Source organism: Hyperoodon ampullatus (assembly GCF_949752795.1).
Source record: "Hyperoodon ampullatus genome assembly, chromosome: 9".
Classification (NCBI taxonomy): domain Eukaryota; kingdom Metazoa; phylum Chordata; class Mammalia; order Artiodactyla; family Ziphiidae; genus Hyperoodon; species Hyperoodon ampullatus.
Window position 1 is genome coordinate 66,359,809 of NC_136922.1, and position 20,867 is coordinate 66,380,675.

General features: G+C 36.5%; 1 protein-coding gene across 1 annotated transcript in view; it reads right to left on the minus strand.

Annotated features, from left to right (window-relative positions):
* The window catches only part of DPY19L1 (dpy-19 like C-mannosyltransferase 1), a gene marked incomplete at both ends in the record, with an annotated part of 95,504 nt that overhangs the window by 34,292 nt on the left and 40,345 nt on the right, over window positions 1–20,867 (minus strand). The window contains 3 exons of the mRNA XM_079711610.1: window positions 6,536–6,613; window positions 9,112–9,211; window positions 12,677–12,768. Of these exons, the coding sequence (XP_079567736.1) occupies window positions 6,536–6,613; window positions 9,112–9,211; window positions 12,677–12,768 (270 nt within the window). The remainder of the gene's footprint in view (window positions 1–6,535; window positions 6,614–9,111; window positions 9,212–12,676; window positions 12,769–20,867) is intronic.

The window sequence follows — 20,867 nt, forward strand, 5'->3', positions numbered from 1 at the left end:
AAGCACTCCAGTAGAAGATACCAGGTGCCAGCCTATCTCAAATGGGTAAGGAACCAAATTCTCAAAATTTTGTAACAATAGCCTTTTTCCTTAAGTGCCACAATTTAAAACCAACTTTAAAATTTTCCCAATCAATTTTGGCAGAAACTAGCAAAATATCATCACTTTGAATAAACAGATTCATGACCAAGAATCAGGCAAAGCACTGCTAAGGGTATTCAAGAGAAATATAAGGTAGTGTTAAGAAAGGATGTGTCAAGGGTCTGGAGAGATACTTGGGGTCCATTTCCCAAGCTTTTTTTTTCTACTGTTCAAGGTTTATTTATTGTTTTAGTTGGTATAACACCTAGATAGTTGGCTGCATTATTTATGTCGATTTTTCTTTTTTACATTACATGGCAATGTACACTATTCTGATACATATGGTACATAAAATAAGATTCTTTAGAACAGTTACACACAAGACATGCAATACTGGATTTATAATCAATCCCAGGATGTGATTAATTGGAGAAAAAAAAAAGTTGGACTTGGCATCTTGGCTAAAGGAACCAGCAGTTATATAACACAGAGTTAAATACACATCTGGTTTGAAGGGCAACTGCAGCATCTGCAACATTGTCAGTGGTACCTCTTGAGGAAGTAGAACTATTTTACACGAACCAATTTAGGACCACACAAGATAAGTGCCATGCAGCATCAGGATAGAGCTGCAGGGTTTTATGAACCATTCCTATTGATAATGTTAGGAAACTGATGTTCTTCCTAGGCTGTCTTAACATTACTGCTTTAGTCACAGATCAGATATAAAGGACAATATGCACAACCTCCATTCCCAACTCTGGTAACTTCTCTGCTCAAACCCTCTAAGGGCTTTGATTCTCACTTCAAGGAAAAACCAAAGACCTTTCAAAGACTTACACGACCCTATAGAGTCTTCCCACTAACCTCTGGGACCTCATTTCTAATGACCCCTTTCCCTTCTCACTCAATCCAGCCACACTCTGCAGATTCTAGAACACCTCAGAGCACTTATGCTTGCTGCTTCTTTTAACCTAATGGATGCTCCCTTATCTAATCCCATGTAACCTTCTCAGTGAGGCCTTCTTTTCCCACTCCTTTAAATTACCACCTCCCTTACCTACTCAGTAAATCCCACTCTCCTTGCCTGCTCACTCTCCTTGTCTGCTTTGTTTTCCGTAATATTGTTTACTCCCATTTAACATACTGTTTATATATTTGATTTATTTCTGTCTACGTACACTAGAATATAAGCTCCACGAGGGAAGAGATTTTTTAAATTGTTTTTATCACTGTTGTATGCTAAGGGCCTAGGAAATGTTTGACAAACAACTGGTGCTCAAAAACATCAGTTAATTTAAATGTGAAGAATAAAATTTGAGGAGTACTATACTGAGAAAATTGAGAACTTAGAAGGTACATAATGAAAGAGAGATATTACAAGTTATTTTAGTATCTATATCTTTTTTGAGTATCTATATTTTAGCAGATTAAAAAAAATAAGAACACACTGTGAACAACTTCATGTCAGTTAATTTTAAAACTGAGAAAATGGGAAAATCCCTAACAACATAAAAGTGCTAAAAAATGACTCAAGAAAAAAATCTAAATTGTCCTATTATCATTAAACAACTTAGATCACTAATTTAAAATCTGTCCACAAAAAAAAAATAACAGGTCCATATAGTTTAACAGGCAAGCTCTGCCAAACTTTCAGGGAATATTCCTTCCAATCTTACAAAAAATCTACCACAGACAGAGAAAGTAGAAACACAATTAATTCTATGGGGCTAGAATAAATCTGGTATCAAAATCAGGCAAGTGTAGCTGGAGGATTCTGGGGAAATGGCAGTATAGGGAGCACTAGGAATCTGTCTCCCCACCTAGACAACAAATGCAACTTGGGAAACTATCTGATGGAAGTATTTTGGAACTCGGGCATCTATCAAAACTTGCAACTTCCAGGAGAACCCCTAGATGGGAAATTGTAGTCAATTTCAGTAAATTTTAGCTGTTAGCTCACCAGCAGCTACCCATCCCTCATAAACCAGCCCTAATGCAAACAGTCCTGCATGAGTTTAAAAACAGACAATGAAAGCAAAATCACAGCAAGTGGAGTCAACCTAAAAAGCTTCTGCGCAGCTAAAGAAACAATCAATGATAAGAAGAAGCAACCTACAGAATGGGAGGAAATATTTGCAAACTATATACCAGCTACAGTTAATATCCAACACATACAAGGAACTCTTACAACTCAGTGGCAAAAAATCCAAAAATAATCTGATTAAAAAATGGGCAGAAGGGCTTCCCTGGTGGCGCAGTGGTTGAGAGTCCGCCTGCCGATGCAGGGGACATGGGTTCGTGCCCCGGTCTGGGAAGATCCCACATGCCGCGGAGTGGCTGGGCCCGTGAGCCATGGCCGGTGAGCCTGCGCGTCCGGAGCCTGTGCTCCGCAACGGGAGAGGCCACAACAGTGAGAGGCCCGCGTACCGCAAAAAAAAAAAAAAAAAAAAAAAAAAAGGGCAGAAGACCTGAATTGATGGTTTTTCCAAGGAAGACATACAAATGACCAACAGGTACATGAAAAGGTGCTCGATATCACTAATTATTAGTAAATGCAAATCAAAACCACAATGAGACATCACCTCACACCGGTTAGAAAGACCTTTATCAAAAAGCCAAGAGATAAGTATTAGTGAGGATGTGGAGAAAAGGGAACCCTTTCTCCCACTGTTGGTGGGAATGTAAATTGGTACACTATGAAAACAGTATGGAAGCTCCTTGAGAAATCTGCAGGGCAGAAATAGAGACACAGATGTAGAGAACAAACGTAGGGACACCAAGGGGGAAAGCCGTGGGTGGGGGGGTGGATGAATTGGGAGATTGGGATTGACATGTATACACTGATGTGTATAAAATGGATGACTAATAAGAACCTGCTGTATAAAAAAATAAATAAAATTCCAAAAAAAAGAAATTAAAAATAGAAATACCATATGATCCAGCAAATCCACCTCTGGGTATATACCCAAAAGAAACAAAAACAGGATATCAAAGATATGTCTGCACTCCCATGTTCATTGCAGCATTAGTCACAACAGCCAAGACATGGAAACAGGCTAAGTTTCTATCCATGGATGAATGGATATTGAAAATGTGGTATATATACACAATAAAACAGTATTCAACTATAAAAAAGAAGGAAGCCCCTGCCATTTGCATCAACACGGATGGATCTTGAGAACATTATGCCAGGCGAAGTAACCTATTCTGGAAAAGACAAATAATGCATGATTCCACTTATATGAGGTACTTAGAGTAGTTAAAAGCATAGACAGAGGAAGCAGAATGAGGGTTTCCAGGGCTTGGGGGGAGGAAGGAGAATAGGGAGTTATAACTCTATAGGGTATAGAGTTTCATATTTGCAAGATGAAAAGACTTGTGGAGATAGACGGTGGTGATGTTTGCACAGCAATAAGAATGTACTTAATATCATTGATATGTAAACTTAAAATGCTTAAGACAGTAAATTTTATGTGTATTTTATCACAATAAAAAAAATGGAAAAAAATTTTGGAAACAATTCCATATTTTTTTCCTTTTTAACTATAGGGATTTAGGAGTTTATAAAGCAACTATGGATAATAAGTAACTAGTTCCATAGTCAGTAAGTGACATCATAAAGTGTATATCGTTTACCCAGGATAGGTTCTACTACAAACTAAACCTGTGTAATGTTAGTACTTTTATAACTATAACTTTGAGTCAAAGTTCTCACTGATAGTTGCCTATGTGCCTGTGTGATTGACAGACTCTAAATGCTTAACAATTACTTGAATTTTTATTGTTATGTAAAAAGAACATATTAAACAGTTTGGGGAAAAAAACTCAAGTCTAAAAAAGGATAAGTACTGTCCAATACCATTCATGAGCAGAGATTTAAAACACTAACAAAATAATAGCAAATGAATCCAGCAATATAATTAGTATAAAAATTGTTTAGTCCAGAAAAGCATGGTTTCTTAATGTAAAAAAATCAATTAATGTAATTCACCACAGTAACATATTAAAGAGGGAAAAATACAGAGGATCATCTGGACAGATGCAGAAAAGCATTTGATGAAGCTGAGCCTTTATTAATTTCTTTGAAAAAGTGTTCAAAGCATAATGAGGACATGTTAAAAGAACAAAGAAGCCAGCAGGAAGTAGCCAGCCAAATCGGGAACAATTCAAGCATCAAAGCAAATAATGAAAATAGTGGATTACATTGCAGTAAATAAAACAGATGCCATTTTTTCCTTGGACATAAGAGAAAAATTGATGAAAAATCTGAATAGGAGTGACACAAAAAAGGAAACACAAAGGGCCCATAAACATACGAAAAGATGTTCAACTTTATTGAAAACCAGAGAAAATGTAAATTAAGGCCATAAGATACCATTTTATACCCTCCAAATTGACAAAATAAAAAAAGATATAGGATAACAAGAAGTGTTATACGTTACTGTTCAAAGTAGTCTAATCATTTTTGAAAAACAATGCAACATTAAATTGTGAAGTTGAACATGTATTTAATTTACCACCTAAAAATTCTACTACTATGTAAATACCCTAGAGAAACTCAATATATATTCCCCAGGAGGTATGTGTAAGAATGTACACCATTATACGTAAAAGGAAAACACCTAAATGTCTTTCAACAAGAATATGGATAAATATATCATGCTTTATTTATACAATGCAAAACATAAAGCAAAGAAAATGTCTGAACTCCAGCAACATACAAATTTCAAAAATCTGAGTGAAAACTTATGTCTCACAAAAAGGATACCATTTTATAAACCTTAAAAACAATACTAATATTTAATAATAAAAATATATTATTTAGGAATAAGTAGATGGTAAAGTCATAAAGGAAAGCAAGTTAATTATAATTTTAAAAGTCAGGATAGTGGTTATCTCCAAGAGAAGTGAGGGTATGTGTTCAGGACACACAAGGGCTTCAAAGTAATGATGGTTCCATTTTTCAATTGGAGGGTAGGCTCATGGTTGTTCATTTTAGAACTCTGTTCATAACTTCTCTATATGTTATAAATGTCCTATTTATATGTATCAATTATTAGAGAATAAAAAAATATATGGCTGTAGTATAAACCCTGACAGTTGGGGATTTTTTCTTCTTCGTAATACAAGTGTCTGACTTAAAGCTTTTATTGCGATCCACTCCAAACATGGATATCTCTTGAATAAACATATTACCAGCCACATGACTAGATAACGGGTCAGGCCACCTGCCCCCACTGAGGCTCCTTTGTTTTAGAGATCTTGGTTAATTTCAACAACGGACCTTTGGGACAGTTTTTTCTCTTCCTGTGATTTAAATTCCCACTCGTATGTTTTAAATTCACACACACACACAAAAAATGAGCCCTCAAAATCCTAGGCCCCCATCCTGGACCCCCATAAAGGCAGAACTCCAGGGCATGCTTGTTCCCTAACTCTCCCATGCCTCCCCCTACACCCCACGACCTAACTGTGTGGTCCCAAGTGTGCTGTGTAATTTCCAGGTCCTGTAAGTAATAAACCTTGGTTTTTTTCAAAGTTTCCTGACAGTTATTGCTGAAGGGCATCTTGCAATCATAAGAACCACAAGTGCCTGTCCAACCACAACATTGTTATTGATAGGCTGAGACTAGCACAAAACCACAGCATGCTGTAATTACATTAAAATTATAGGAAAAAGAAAATATCAAAATTGTAAGAACTAATGACAGAGAAGACAAATGTTTTTAAAAATCAATATTCATCAAAATCAACCATCCAGCCTTAAGACCTTTGCCCTGGCTATTTCATCAAGCTAGAATATTCTTCTCCATGACATCTACTTAGCTGACTCCCTCTCCTCCTTCCAATCTTTGCTCCACTACCCCCTTCTCAATAAGACCTCCTCTGACCTCCTCATGTGACACCTCAATCTCCCATCCCTTGACACTTGGCCAGCCTGACCTCCTTGGGGTACCATGACTTGTCCTTTTCCATAGCCCTTACCACCTTCTAACATACTATATAATTTACCCATTTACTATGTTTATTATTTATCCTCTGTCTTCTTCCTCCACTCTTTTAGGATATAATCCACATATATGCTGGGATCGTTGCAGTTTTATTCACTGATATGTCCCACATGCCTGGATAGTTTGTGCTCAATAAATGAATATTCCACTTCATTTTAACAGAAGGCTCCTGGATAATATACCATTCCATGTTTCTCTTTCACGAATTACCTCTTTTACTGATAATGTGTAAGCTGGGCACAAACTCAAATCAGATAATTAAATTTTATGGGCGGCCTATTTAAAACAAGGTCTGTTAATTATATCACAGTTTTTGAAAAATACTTGTTTTAGTTATGGAATTATGTCAAAACTAGTTGCAACCATGAATAAATAAAATACTAATCAGGAGTTTGTTTTAAGGTCAAGGTAAATGGGAAAAAAAATTTAAAAACCATTACCATGTGCATATAAATGATCTTCCGTAACTTGCATATATCAATGTATCCCACAACATATACTGCAAATAATGATGCAATCTGAAATTTAAAAAGAAGTTATATTAAAAATTAAAATTATATATATAATGAATAGATTAAAAAATTAAGAAAAGATTATCTTTATTTTGCCTCAAATTTATATTTGTATTGAAAGTAAGTTCTTCAGTTTCCCTCTTACCTGCTAATTTATTATTTATTATGGTCAATATATTAATATAGCACATATCAGTTGATTTTTCTCTTCCATTCACATCTCTCTCAATTAACCATGTAAATTATCTACTTTATGGATTATCCAAACAATACTCCTTTTAATGTCAGAGTGACTCTACTGCCAACATGTACAATTACAAAGTGCCTTGCTCAATCAAAAAATATAAAAATTTAATTATAACATGTGACAATACATAATTGGGGAAGGTACATTAAACTAAAAAATAATTATATAATGTGTGTGTGTGTGTAAAAATACACTGAGTTCTGCTTGTTAGTCAGTCTTTACGAGTATCTCCATTAGTGTTTTCTTTCATTTATACAAATATTCAAGTGTTGGGCATAATCAAATTTATCAAATTTCAAACTAGAAGTACTTTCACTACAAAGGTATTTTTAACTTTTTTAACAGTTTTGAAGAAAACTGTGTATGTATTTACCAAGAATTCTAAGAGTGCTGGAGTTATTTATATGCATTAATTGATTATATGAATTAATTGATTAAATAATTTACCTCAGTAAAGTATAGAGAGGTATTATGTCAAACAATGACTCTCCACCTTTCTTCATGGAAAAAAGCAATTCAAATTAAATTCCACGCTTCTCCTACTACACAAATATGGTTTAAACAAATGGCAAAACAGCTGAAACTTAAACAGGTAACTTAAGTTCCATTCATCAAGTTTTTTGTCTCCGAGTAATCTACAACAAATTTTCCTAGTAGTAAGAAAAACAAGGTCTCCCTTGACCCAGATTTCCCCATGGGGAACATGGCACTGCTGAAGGGTGACAGATATGACACAATAACTGTGGAGAAGTGTGTTGTTATCCAATGTAAGCCCGACAGAGGAGCACAGTACTGCCTACCCTCACTCCACGCACCTCCCCCAGTTCCTCCCCCTCCCCCACCAAAAAAACAAAAACAAAAACAAAAAGCAGGCCATCTCCAGTAAGTGAAAGGATAGGACCTCTCCCTGTCCACTCCAGGGGCTAAGCAATACACCGCAGGCCTACAGGGTAGAATCTTAAGGAGCGACCCTCAGGGACATTTTAAACCAGAAACATTTAAAATGTCCTCAAACTAAAGAAGACAAAGGAGTCTAAAAGATAAGATCAAAGAAAGAATGAAGTACAAATAGAGCCTCTTAAAAAAAAATGATAGAAGCAGCTAACTTGATGTCTTAAGTAGCAGGTAATGTGTTAAGACTCTTACATACATGACCCCATCTGATCCTAAACACAACCCAATACAGTAGGGTCTCTCATTTTCTCTACTTCATAAATGAGAAAACTGAAACTAAGAAAAGTTATGCAGTTTGTCCAACTCAAGCAGCCAGTGAATAGAGTTAGGACACAAATCCAGGTCTGACTTCATTTCTCAAGCAAGACATCTCAAAGAACGTTAAAAAGCAACTCTTGGGCTTCCCTGGTGGCGCAGTGGTTGGGAGTCCACCTGCCGATGCAGGGGACACGGGTTCGTGCCCCGGTCCGGGAAGATCCCGCGTGCTGTGGAGCGGCTGGGCCCGTGAGCCATGGCCGCTGAGCCTGCGCGTCCGGAGCCTGTGCTCCGCAACGGGAGAGGCCGCGACAGTGAGAGGCCCATGTACCACACACACACACACACACAAAAGGGAGAAGTGCCTTTCATTCCTTCATTTAAAAAAAAAGAAAAAAAAAAAAAAAAAAAGCAACTCTTATACTGCTTTATATGAATATGAATATGGCCAGTATAAGAAGGAAGTAGAAACAGTGGTGGCAGGGAGAAATGAGCACACATTTTACTCCCTCTCTCAACAAGCGACCTTTACCTTCCTTTATAGACCTCTATTTGAAGGGAAAGAGACAGACAAGAGTACGTGGAAAGATGATAAATATATTACAGGCTGGTAAGGGAGTTATATAAAACATAAATTGTTTAGCTATTTTTCCTATGTTATCCTATGTGTATTTATCCTATGTGTAAGAAAGTCCACTATTATTCACAAAAACATTTTACTTAAGATAAATACTACAGTCTCCTTAAGAGAAATACTTAATGTTATAACACTAGTTCTCTTTTAAGCAAACTAATATTGAAGAAAAAAGATAAGCATTCTTATAAACTTGAGTTCAATAAATGCATTCTACTATTAAGTAAATAATTAACACCCATTAATAAATAAATCATATATTTCCCTATCCTGAAATTTCTTTCAAAACATGGACTAAAAAAACTTTTTAGGACTTAGAATCATGTAACATCTCAGTTCTATAATTTTAGACAAATGAGTTCTCATGATCAAGCTCACTAAGCTTAATTCATTTAAAAAATATAAGCACCTTACCTGAGTAAGAAGTACAAACTGAGCAAACTGCCATGGAAGCATAAAAAATACATTGGAAATGCAGAGTGCAATCAGGCTTCCTCTATAAAGTTTTGTAGCCCTTAAAAAGATAAAATAAGTAAGTTTAACCAGAAAATATTCTAGCATGGCTCCAAACCACTGCAAATTAGAATCTCTAAACATGAGCTGGTTAGAACATAAACCAGATATAAAATGAACCAATGGATTAGAAATTATACCTCCTGACACTCAATTACAACAATTTCCTAGGAAAAGTAAATCCCCAATATAACTGTAAAAAACAAAGCTTTCCAAGGAGAGAGACAGCACCTAGGTCAGTGTATCCATTGAGATTTTTCAAACTATATTTTGGTGAATTCATAACCAAACATATTTAAAGCTGCATTCAGTAGATTCATTTGGAGAGACAAACGATGTCTATGAAAAAATCACAGAAGTAGCAGATTCTAAGTGCTAAGTATGCTGCAGACAAGCAAGCAAGTATTCAGGATGCAGGCTGAGCAGCTGAGGGAGGTTTTGTGGAGGATATGGGATAAAAGTTGGGTCCTGCACAGGTAGGACACAGAAAAGAGTCAATGGCAGAGGCCCTCTGGAGTCACATCCAGAGGCTTTGCTTTGGTCCTGACTTGTATGCAAGGGATTTTTAGGAGGGTGAGGTGCTTTTATCTCTCATGCTAGTTTTAAGAAGTACTTTTCTCTTAAGTCAGTGAGCCAGTGTGAAGCCCACAACATGCCTAACATCTTCACTGTGGCTGGTATTAGGTGATTTATACAGAACTGAATTTCTAAAAATACTTAAAATTCAAAATTGGACAAAACCAATTTGTTAGGATAAAATATCTTTCCAACCTTATTTGTAAATGATGTTTAGCATTAGGAAAAGTCTATTCTAGCTTTATAACAGTATCCTTAGTACCTGCAGCCCACATGAACATTGCTCAGCTTCTTCCTGGCTCACTCAAGGCATTCACCTCTCCACCGCCCCACATCATGAGATGTCAACTCTAGGTGGAAACCGAGAACTAGAGGAAATGGCTACTCTGCCAAAGAGAGAAAATTCAGTAATAAAGATGAAATATCAGAAGACTTAAATGACCACTAGAAATGAGGCTGTCATCCTTCAGAAGAAAGGTAAGAAGTTTACCACAACTCTAGGAAAGGAGGATGTGCTTTTCCCCAGCAAAAAGGACTGCAGTTGCCAAGAAAGCAGAAGGAAGAGGTCAACTAGAGAAAAACAAGGAGAATGATAAAAGCCCTTGAAGGAAGGAAATTCCCTTACCTAACACTTTTTTATAAAAACCAAAAGTAAAGACAAGAATGAGGAGGTGGATGAGGCTGAAATGACAATGATTAGGAGGTTAAAGAAAACATAAAGAGCTTACCACAAAAGCACCTGACAAACAAGACAAAAGAACCTAACAGAAAGCAGTCCCTGAAGCCAAGAAACAGGAGTTGGAGTAGCTCCACTGTGGTCAGTAGAATAATAGCCTCCAAAGAGGCCCACTACATGGCAAAGGGGAATTAAGGTTACCAATCAGCTGACCTTCAAATAGGGAGATTATCCTGGATTATCCAGGGGGGCCCAATGTAATCACCAGGGTCCTTAAAGTCAAAGAAGAAGGTTGGAGTAAAATGACGGCTAAGAACTCAATCCACCATTGCTAGTTTTGAAGATAGAGGGGGCCACAGGTCAAGGAATGCAAGCAGTCCTCTAGAAACTAAAAAAGGCAAGAAAACTGGTTCTTCCTTAGACTCTCCAGAAGAAGTGCAGCCCTGCCGACACCCCTATCTTAGGATTTCTGTGTTACAGAACTGTAAGATGTAACATGATCAACTTGTTTGTGGTGATTTGTTACAGCAGCAATAGCAAAGTAGCAGAACCTTCTACAGTACACCCCTCGGGATGGATTAAAGGAAGCAACACTTAGCAGGTGGAGCAGCACCGTACACAGCTGCTCAGATCACAGCACATCAGCAAGGGAATATGAGAAGAATCAAAAGTTTGCCATCACTGGATTTAAGACAGAAGCAGAGGTAGAAGAAAAGCAGAAAGTAGAGACTGATGGGCAGTCCACTGTATTGGAGAAAATACTGTATTGGAGAATACAGTATTGTATTGTATTGGAGAAAAAAGCCAAGATCAAGAACGCGGATGTGGAAACACAGCATGTGCAGTGATGAATCAGACACTCATACGGCACAACACTTCCTCCTGAAGTGTTTGAGAAGGAAACCTCTATCAAAGTGCCCCAGAACTAAAGGTTATGAATTCAGAGTTCATCTTATGTGAAGATGTTAAAGAAGTTCTAATTTTCATAATAAAAGAGGAACTTAAGGGACAGCAATCAGGCTGGAGTTGCAGAGACTTTAAAAGCTAATACAAAAGCTGCCACCCATCCCACATTCTATGAAAGGCTGGTCTAAAAACGCTACATAAGGGACAAAGCCATGTAATGGCTCTGTTCCTGTTGAGATCATCACGGGAAATAGATCATTCAAAGGGTTTGATGTAACAGACTTCAACCAGTTCTGAACTCTGCAGATCACTGAAAGGAGTTCTTAGTCTGGGTCATCTTCAGATTTTCATCATGCTTTGTTCTGTTCTTTCATAGACCCCGTTTTGTTTTATCTTCACCGTCTGAAACAAGGTAGCATCAATCTAAATTCAATATCTGTCAATAACGAGGAGAGGGAAATGTTCTCGGTCCAACTCTCTCCACTCTTGTAGTGAGAAACATGGGAGGGCTCAATCCAATCCTGAGTTTCTAGCAGGAATTATCCTAGCATAACTTTGTCTACTCATGTGGTTTCTTTCTACCCCTACTATCCCAATTCTCAGGGATGCTAAACAAACACAGAAAGAAGAACTACATGTATGAATGTACCTGACCACACCTATTCTATGAACCGTTCTTTGCTTTCAAGGGCAATAGCTTATGGAATACACTCTACTGCCACCAGCTTTCCCTCTTCTTTCTATTTGTGGGAGGCTGCTGTGGTGGCAGAAAATGGCTTGGGAAAGTAGAGATGGCAGAAGAAGTGGAAGCAGGTTTGCTGCTCCTCGAGCAGTACCCATGGACCACTAACTAATTAAAGGAAAGAAGACTAAAAGGCAGATCAAGAAAATGTTTTGGGTAGTAAATATTTTGAAGTTATACTCTTTTTTTTTTTTTTTTTTTTTTTTTTTTTGTGGTACACGGGCCTCTCACTGTTGTGGCCTCTCCCGTTGTGGAGCACAGGCTCTGGACACGCAGGCTCAGCGGCCATGGCTCACGGGCCCAGCCGCTCCACGGCATGTGGGATCTTCCCGGACCGGGGCACGAACCCATGTCCCCTGCATCGGCAGGCGGACTCTCAACCGCTGCGCCACCTGGGAAGCCCCTGAAGTTATACCCTTAAAACCCCTTTATGAATTCAACCTAGCAACTGCATCAACTTAATTATTTTATTACACTTTTTATACTGGAAGTTTAAAAAAATTCTAGCTTAAGTTATTCAATGCAAAACAAACAAACAACAACTACTAAAGATAAGACAAAGTTACCTGAGAATATGAGTCACAAGCAGCATCTGAAGTACAAGGAATGGATACGAGAAGCTTTCGCGGAGAGGAGGTGTCCACATCACACGGGTACACTGAAAAAAAATTCATAGTGTATGGTATCTTTGCTAAAATTGTTGAGTAAGAAACACCAAGCGAAAGCTGCTATGAAGTTTTTTCTACAACTTAATGGTGTGCTGGAAAACAAGCTACTAACTTTTCTACCAACAACAAAACTGGAAGATACACATGGCATAAGATCTTGAGCAACAGGAACATCATGAATTGTCAACAACTAAGTCCTAAAAAACTTCAACTGTAGCCTAAAAGGAAAGTAGGGAAAGCACCAGCCAGAAAATGTTCTGCCAAAAGTAAAAACACTACATTTGAATTGGTTTTGAAAATGAACTATAGTTTGTCTTCTTTCACGTGAATTTCAGCAAAACTATCCATAACCAATATTTCAAAACTCCCTGTGGTCATCACTGTTAGTATTTTTATTGACAATGCTGCTTAAAAGGAGCACTCCATTTTTGTTTTTACTTCTTCTTTGCCCAAGCCACCCTGGGCTGCAAAATATTTAAAAGCGGCACAGGGGATCAAATAAAATCACAAAAGTCCTAAAATAGTTAAGTATCAACCTTTCTGAAAAGCTTACTTTAGACTTAATTAAATAATGTAGTATCCCAGTATGAGACTCCATCATGTTTCTGCATATATACTAAATATATTAATAAGTCCACCTTTCAGTTTAAAGAAAACTGCACTGGATTAAATGTAAACAATTTGATATTACTACTACTAAGCTAGTCACACTAGAAGAAATCATTACATCTTTCACGTCAAGCAGGGCTACTTTAGAGACTATATAGTATTACAAAGACCACAGTGGAAATAAGTCCTTCCTTTATTTTAGCTCTACCTCAGACTATTAGATATTTCTTCTACTGCTATAGAAAGTTTGAGGCAATTTATTCCTCTTTTTTTACCAAAACTCACCATTCTCTATGAAATTAACATAAATATCTATTTATAAAGAACTGTACATACAAGAGAATATGAAAAGATTGAAAAAGTCTTTTAAAATGTATATTTGTTGTTACTGAAATACAAATTAAAAAATCTGTTAGTTTATTAGATTAACTAGAGATTTCAGTATGATTGACAGTAGAGATATATGACTAAAATTTATAAGGCTACCAATCTCTATGCAAAAACCAATAAGAAAATATTTAAACTATGTAATACACAATTTGAAAACTTTCTTCATACAGACTGTTCACCCATATTTATTTTGTTACCAAATACAACTATGTTGTCATCTCTTAGAAATTCATTTCTCTTAATAGCAGGAATCACTCAGTTTGCTAAAACTCGATTACATCCTCTGTAAAGTAAGGATAAGAAGGCTCAATTATAAATTAGTAACAAAGAGCAAGGTTTTCTCCTTCTAAAAAGTTAAGAGTGAATGAATTCATATGTATGTGAAAGTGCTTCTTATTGTTTCTCCAATAACAAACACAGGGTGCTTTACTAGATCTGGTACTAACATAATTGCTGTTCCAGACGACACCATATAATATGAGAATAGTAAACAGATTTGTTTTAATCATACCTTAAGTTTCAACGAATAAATATTTTTTATTTAACTATAATTTTAAATAGAAAATAAAAATCTATAGTTCTCTTTATAGGTTCAAATGTAAGAATGAAAGGAGGAAATATACACACATGAACTGCTTCAAAAAGCATTACACAAATGTATTCTATACTCTGACAAAGAATAAGAAATTCTTTAATTGTGAAAGTAAACTCAATAAAAAAATCTTACACCGTTTTAACTGTCATCATCCACTAAATAATTTTCAGCACACATTTCATAGCATTGAATAATACTGCAACATAACACTGCCTAGATATTGATGACAACAGGCTTTTAATCTATTTTCTGCTTGGTGAAGGCTGAATTTTTAAATCATGTACTCAAGAATCAAAAATGAAGAATTTTAGCAATAAACAGCTTCATTTCTCAACCTCTACTTTCAAATAGTTTACTTATACTATTAGAGATCTAGCATAATCTAATTGATTTCTCTTCACAATTTAAAAATAGGAATAGAACTGACTAGTCAATTATAAGTTACAGTTAGTATCAAACAGATCAGGTTTAAGGCTTGTTCAAGAGTTTTAACTAGAGTTAACCTTTGTAGGATCAATTGTAACTTGTTGGTATAATGTTTGGGTTTAAAACAAATTATCCCACCTCTGACTGCTGCACTGCTATGTTAGCTATAATATTGCTTTAAACACTATACTTACAAGCAATTCCAAAAAAGATTTCTGACCACCATGGGTTTGGCTACTCTTTTTCTGAGAATGGTGTAGGTTTAAGGATTCAACTATCCAGATGTCAACCATAATAATGCTAGGTGCAACAGCTATCGTTTGAACATCTTCTATCTGATGTTACTTAGAGCAGTCCCATTGTTTAGGTAGCTTGGCATGGGCTTTGTGAGGCTGATGGGACTGCACCTTGATAATAAGTCAGGTAGCTTTCTTGGAGTTTGTCTCTTTCTGTACCATGTACTGACATGCTGCCCAAATAACCAGTCAGTTACAATTTGAATTTGTAATACAATTTTGGCTCACACGAAAATTAATGTTTCAGTGATGTATAATTGCGATTATTAAGCTTTACCATCTTAATAAAGAATTTCTACTGGTTCTATGAAAAGAAACATTTACCTTTTTTGTCTCTGAACTTCTAGGATATCACCATATCCTACCATAAAGTTTGCATAGAACTTCTGTGAAATCAGTCAGCTTTGTTGGATAAGCAATAAATTACATCTTCATGATTCTATCCTTTATAGCAATGACGCAACCCGACCATTCCTTACTTATTTAAAATATAAAAAGCTGACAAGATGTTATCAATATCAACTCTACCACCTTTACCATGTGGTTGTAAACTAAACTTCTCAAGGTTATCAACATAATCAGAATTCTGTATACAGTATGAAGGTATTTGTCAAGATACAAAGGCAGTATAAATATAAACTGAAACAAATGATTCTAACTGTATTAAATGGCAACAACAGAGAAGCAAAAATAACCTAGGTATATTTTGAGCTGTTTTATTTTTGAACTCTGTACCCCCTTAGTAGAATATAATCTTAGGGAAAAAAAGAACAGCAAAGAAATCTTAAACCTTACTTAGTAGGTTTGTTATTGGTAATCGTAGTGCATTAATTCTGAAACTATTTTGTGTATATTATAGCCTAAAGCAAGTAAGTAAATACATTTAGATTGTGGGGAGGGAGGAGATACAAATATGGAGTGAGAGAAGGCAGGGTTTATACTACTAGATTACTAGATTAGAATTATTGGAGGAATCAGTATGAATTAATGATTTTTGCTAAAAGGACCTAAAAGTGATTGCATCCAAGCAGTAATAAGCACATCAAGCACCCCACTTGTGGTCTCTAGTTACCATTTTCCATTAACAGGATCCAAGATTCCTTGGAAAATAGCTGTTTCCACATCTGGGGGCAAGACAGTACGAGGTGATCTTGAAACACCTTTTTGTGCAAGAAAGTAAGTGTTGAAAGAACACTGAGGACATATCAAAAGGGAACAGTACCCCTGCCCCCCAAAAATACACACACACACACATTTGTTAGGAATTAATCTAATAAAATATTTGCAAGACATAAAACATTGCTGAAAGAAATTGAAGAAGATTGATATAAATGAAAGAATACGTATGTTTATAGATGGGAAGATCTGATATATTTAGAATGTCACTTCTCCCTAAATTGATCTAGAGATCAAGGCAATCATAACTAAAGTCCTAGCAGGTTGTAAATCTACTGGGGGAAGGGGAATCATGGAAAGCTGATTCTAAAATTTATATGGAAATACAAAAACCTGGACTAGCTAAAGCAACACCGGAGAACAGAGTTGGAGACTTTTTACTACCAAATATCAAACTTTTAAAGCTACAATATTTAAGATAGTGTGATACTGGCTTAAAGATAAATAGAAAAATAGAACAGATTTGAGAGTCTAAAAACAAATCTACAAATCTACAGTTACTTGATTAATGACAAAAGCACCACAATTCAATGGGAAAAGAATGGTCTTTTCAACAAACAGTACTAAGTTAACTGGATATTCAGATTGGGTAAAGAACGGGGAGGAAGCAGCGAGAAGTCACAATCTCACACAGTGCTTAGCTTCCAGGAACTTGCTGAAGTCGAAGCCAGTGATGGACTGAAACTAAAAAGCTAAAACTTCACCCCCTCCAAATTCAATTGTTGGTAAGATCAAAGAGATCATGCCCTGGGCTGAGCATCTGGGAAACTGGAGACTGAGCCACAGAGCAGAAATCTCCTTAATTCATTTGAAACTGGAGGTAAACTAAAACAAATTAAAACCACAGCCCTGCCCAGCTTAGCAAGACTCATGGTGGGATCAAATTGCTCAGGCCCTTACCCTACATACCTGACACAGGAAAAGATAATCCCTCTCTGGGAAAAAAACAAGCAAAAACAATTACCTAATTCAGGCTTTATCATTCTTTTATACAAAATGTCTTGCATAAAAGAGAAATCTATGAGACATGCAAAATACAAAAATATAACCCACAATCAAAAGGTAAATACTAGTTAAATCCACAGATAACGTGAATGTTGGAATTAGCAGACAAGGACTTTAAATAACAATAATTAGGTTTAAAAATTTACAGAAAAAGATGGACAGAATGGGTAAACAGACAAGAATTTTCAACAGAGAAATGGAAGCTCAGGAAAACAATGAAATTCTAAAATTGAAATTTATAATATCTAAAATAAACAAGTCACCGGATGGGCATTAAAGCAGACTGAATATCAGAATAAAATACCAATGAACTCAGGGATATGGCAAAATAATATATCCAAATAGAGACAAAGAGAGAAAAAATGAAAATAAAAAAGAAAAGATGAAGAGGGTATCAAAAACCTATGGGATAACGTTAAAAGTTGAACATACATGGAATTAGAATCCTCAAAGACAATGAGAGAGAATGGGGAGGACAAAATATTTGAAGAAAAGATATTTGCTAAAAGGTTTCCAAAAACTGATTTAAAAAAACCACAAAAAACCCATGGAACAAAGATGTTCAGTGAAACTTAAGCAGGATACATACAAAAAAGACCAAATTTAAGTTCATCACCATCAAACCAATAAAAATCAAATATAAAAACAAAGCTTTAAGGACTTCCCTGGTGGCGCAGTGGTTAAGAATACGCCTGCCAATGCAGGGGACACGGGTTCGATCCCTAGCCAGGGAAAATCCCACATGCCATGAAGCAACTCAGCCTGTGAGCCACAACTACTGAGCCTGCACTGTAGAGCCCGCGAGCCACAACTACTGAAGCCCGTGCACCTGGAGCCCATGCTCCACAACAAGAGAAGCCACCACAATGAGAAGCCCGCGCACCACAACGAAGAGTAGCCCCCTGCTCACGGCAACTAGAGAAAGAAAGCCTGCATGCAGCAACGAAGACCCAACACAGCCAAAAATATAATTAATTAATTAATTAATTTTAAAAACAACAACAAAAAAAACAAAGCTTCAAACCACCAAAGAAGATACACATTACATTCAGGACAACAATAATAAGAGTGACAGATGACTTATGAAACAATGGAAGCCAGAATACAAAAGAATGACACAAAGTGCTGAAAGATAAAGCTTTCAATCCAGAATTCTTATCCAGCAAAAATATACTTTAAAAAAATGAAGGCAAAATAATGATGTTTTTAGAAAGGCAAAAGCTAAGAGAACTTATGGGCAGCAGATCTTCACCACAATGCTAAATAAAGTTCTTAAGACTAAAGAGAAATTATACCAGATGGAAACCCAGATCTGCAGGAAGAAATGAAGAACACCACTGAAACCCAAACTAAAACATCCAGTTATTAAAGATGACTAAGAGTTAACTAGGCACAGATTAGGAGATACAGGGGGAGGGAAGTATGCAGGGCTAGGAAACAGCATGTGCAAAGGCCCTAGGCACAGATTAGGAGATACAGGGGGAGGGAAGTATGCAGGGCTAGGAAACAGCATGTGCAAAGGCCCTGAGGAAGGAAAAGGAACAGTCATTTCTGGGAACTAGAGGAAGGAAGGATAGCAGGACTGAGGCAAAAAGAAAATGCCCTGGAGTGGTGAGAGGCAGAAAGGGCCAGGTCATGAAAGATATTGCAGGCTAGTTTTCTACTACATTAGAAGCTAGTTTTCAAATCTACATCAACAGATTCATTTCCAGCTAAGACTAGCACACTCTCTGTTTTTGGACTTTTGGAGTTAATGTAAGTTTCACAAATAGGCACACCACTCAATAGCCTGAATAAATAACACATCTTGCACTTACACTATAGTCCAAATTAATGTAAAAAATATTTAAATCATGTCCCTCTTCTGCAGGTAACCCTCCATGGCCTTTCCATGTGCTCCAAATGAACTTTACAATGACTGAAAAGACTACAGAATCAGCTCCTTCCACACGCCACCTCCCGTCTTTCACTGTTGGCCTTATCCCTTCCACTCTCTGCTCTTCCACAATGGCCTCCTTGCTTCTCCCCAAATAAACCAGTACTCCCCCACCTTAAGCAGAAGATTGTCCCACCTTCACATGATTATCCACAAGGACAGGGGTCTTTGTTTTACTAACTGACACATCCCCAGCATCTACAAGTCCTGACATACAGTAGGACCTCAGTATATGTTGTTTTAATTGAGTTGAATAAACAGAAGACTCAGAATAAATATCCTGGCCAAAACCTTACCATCATTAGAAAGGAAAGCAAGGAAGGGAGGAAGGGAGGGAGGGAGGAAGGAAAAGAAATTAACAGTCAAAAATTGCAGGAAAAGGGCTTCCCTGGTGGCTCAGTGGTTGAGAGACCGCCTGCCGATGCAGGGGACACAGGTTCATGCCCCGGTCCGGGAAGATCCCACATGCCACGGAGCGGCTAGGCCCGTGAGCCATGGCCGCTGAGCCTGCGTGGCCTGTGAGCCATGGTCGCTGTGCCTGCGCGTCTGGAGCCTGTGCTCCGCAACAGAAGAGGCCACAACAGTGAGAGGCCCACGTACCACAAAAAAAAAAAAAAAAATTGCAGAAAAACATTGCATTTAGTTTTTTTTTTAATGTACCCATCTAAATGCTTTAAAAGCTAAGCAAAATTGTTAGCTTTCATCTTAGCAATAATTCTCAACAGGGACAGAATCAACATTTAATTAAAAAGCTTGATAAGTGAAAACATCTGCATAATTTTTATTATGAAATATATAACCTCAATATTATTGATCATTACTATGAGCAATTAATAGCTCCTTTATTGTGTTTTCACATTTTTCAGATTTGAAGGTTTTAAATTTCTGTTTTAAATAATTTGATTAATCATTTATACTACATAATTTGCAGTTCTTTTATTAAAGCAAATATTTTCCCTTGTAAAATCATCTGAGAAAAAAATATTTTAAAAAGTACATCTTACACTATCTTAGACTCAAGTACAGAGCAAACTAAATAATGGAAATAGAAAAAAGCAGGTAACAATTCACAACTATTTTTTGGCACATAAACCACTCACTCACATGATTTAAATAACTCTTCTAAGAAATAAGGGTACCAATTAGAAACTGGCTAGAAATTCCCGTGAAGCAAACACCAACTCTCTGGAAAAGTTCACTAAATGCATGAATAGGTACTATCAGAGTAGATGCTTCCCCCCTTATAAAAACTATGTACTTTAGGCAACATTTTTAAAAATCAGAAGAAAACAAGGGTCTGAAAATTGTACAATCTGAAAACCAAAATAAATATAAAATTATAATGAAATAGTTTTTAGTTACTTGAGTTCTCAAGATTATTTTACCCCAAACTGCAGTTTATGTTCTAAATTTTAATATGTCATTACTCAAAATGGTTACTTTTCTACTCTAAAGCTATAGTTACTGATATAAGTACAATTATCTACTTGACTAATTCAGTAAAACCACAATTCTAATTCTAATCTCATTTAGTTTACCTTTTCCTAAATGGAAAGTGTTCCTTAAGCATGTTTCAGTGTACCAAGTAGTTGAAAAGTATCAAAAAAAAACCCTCTCACCCTGAAAAATGAACTGAATTGTCTGAATTTCATTGTT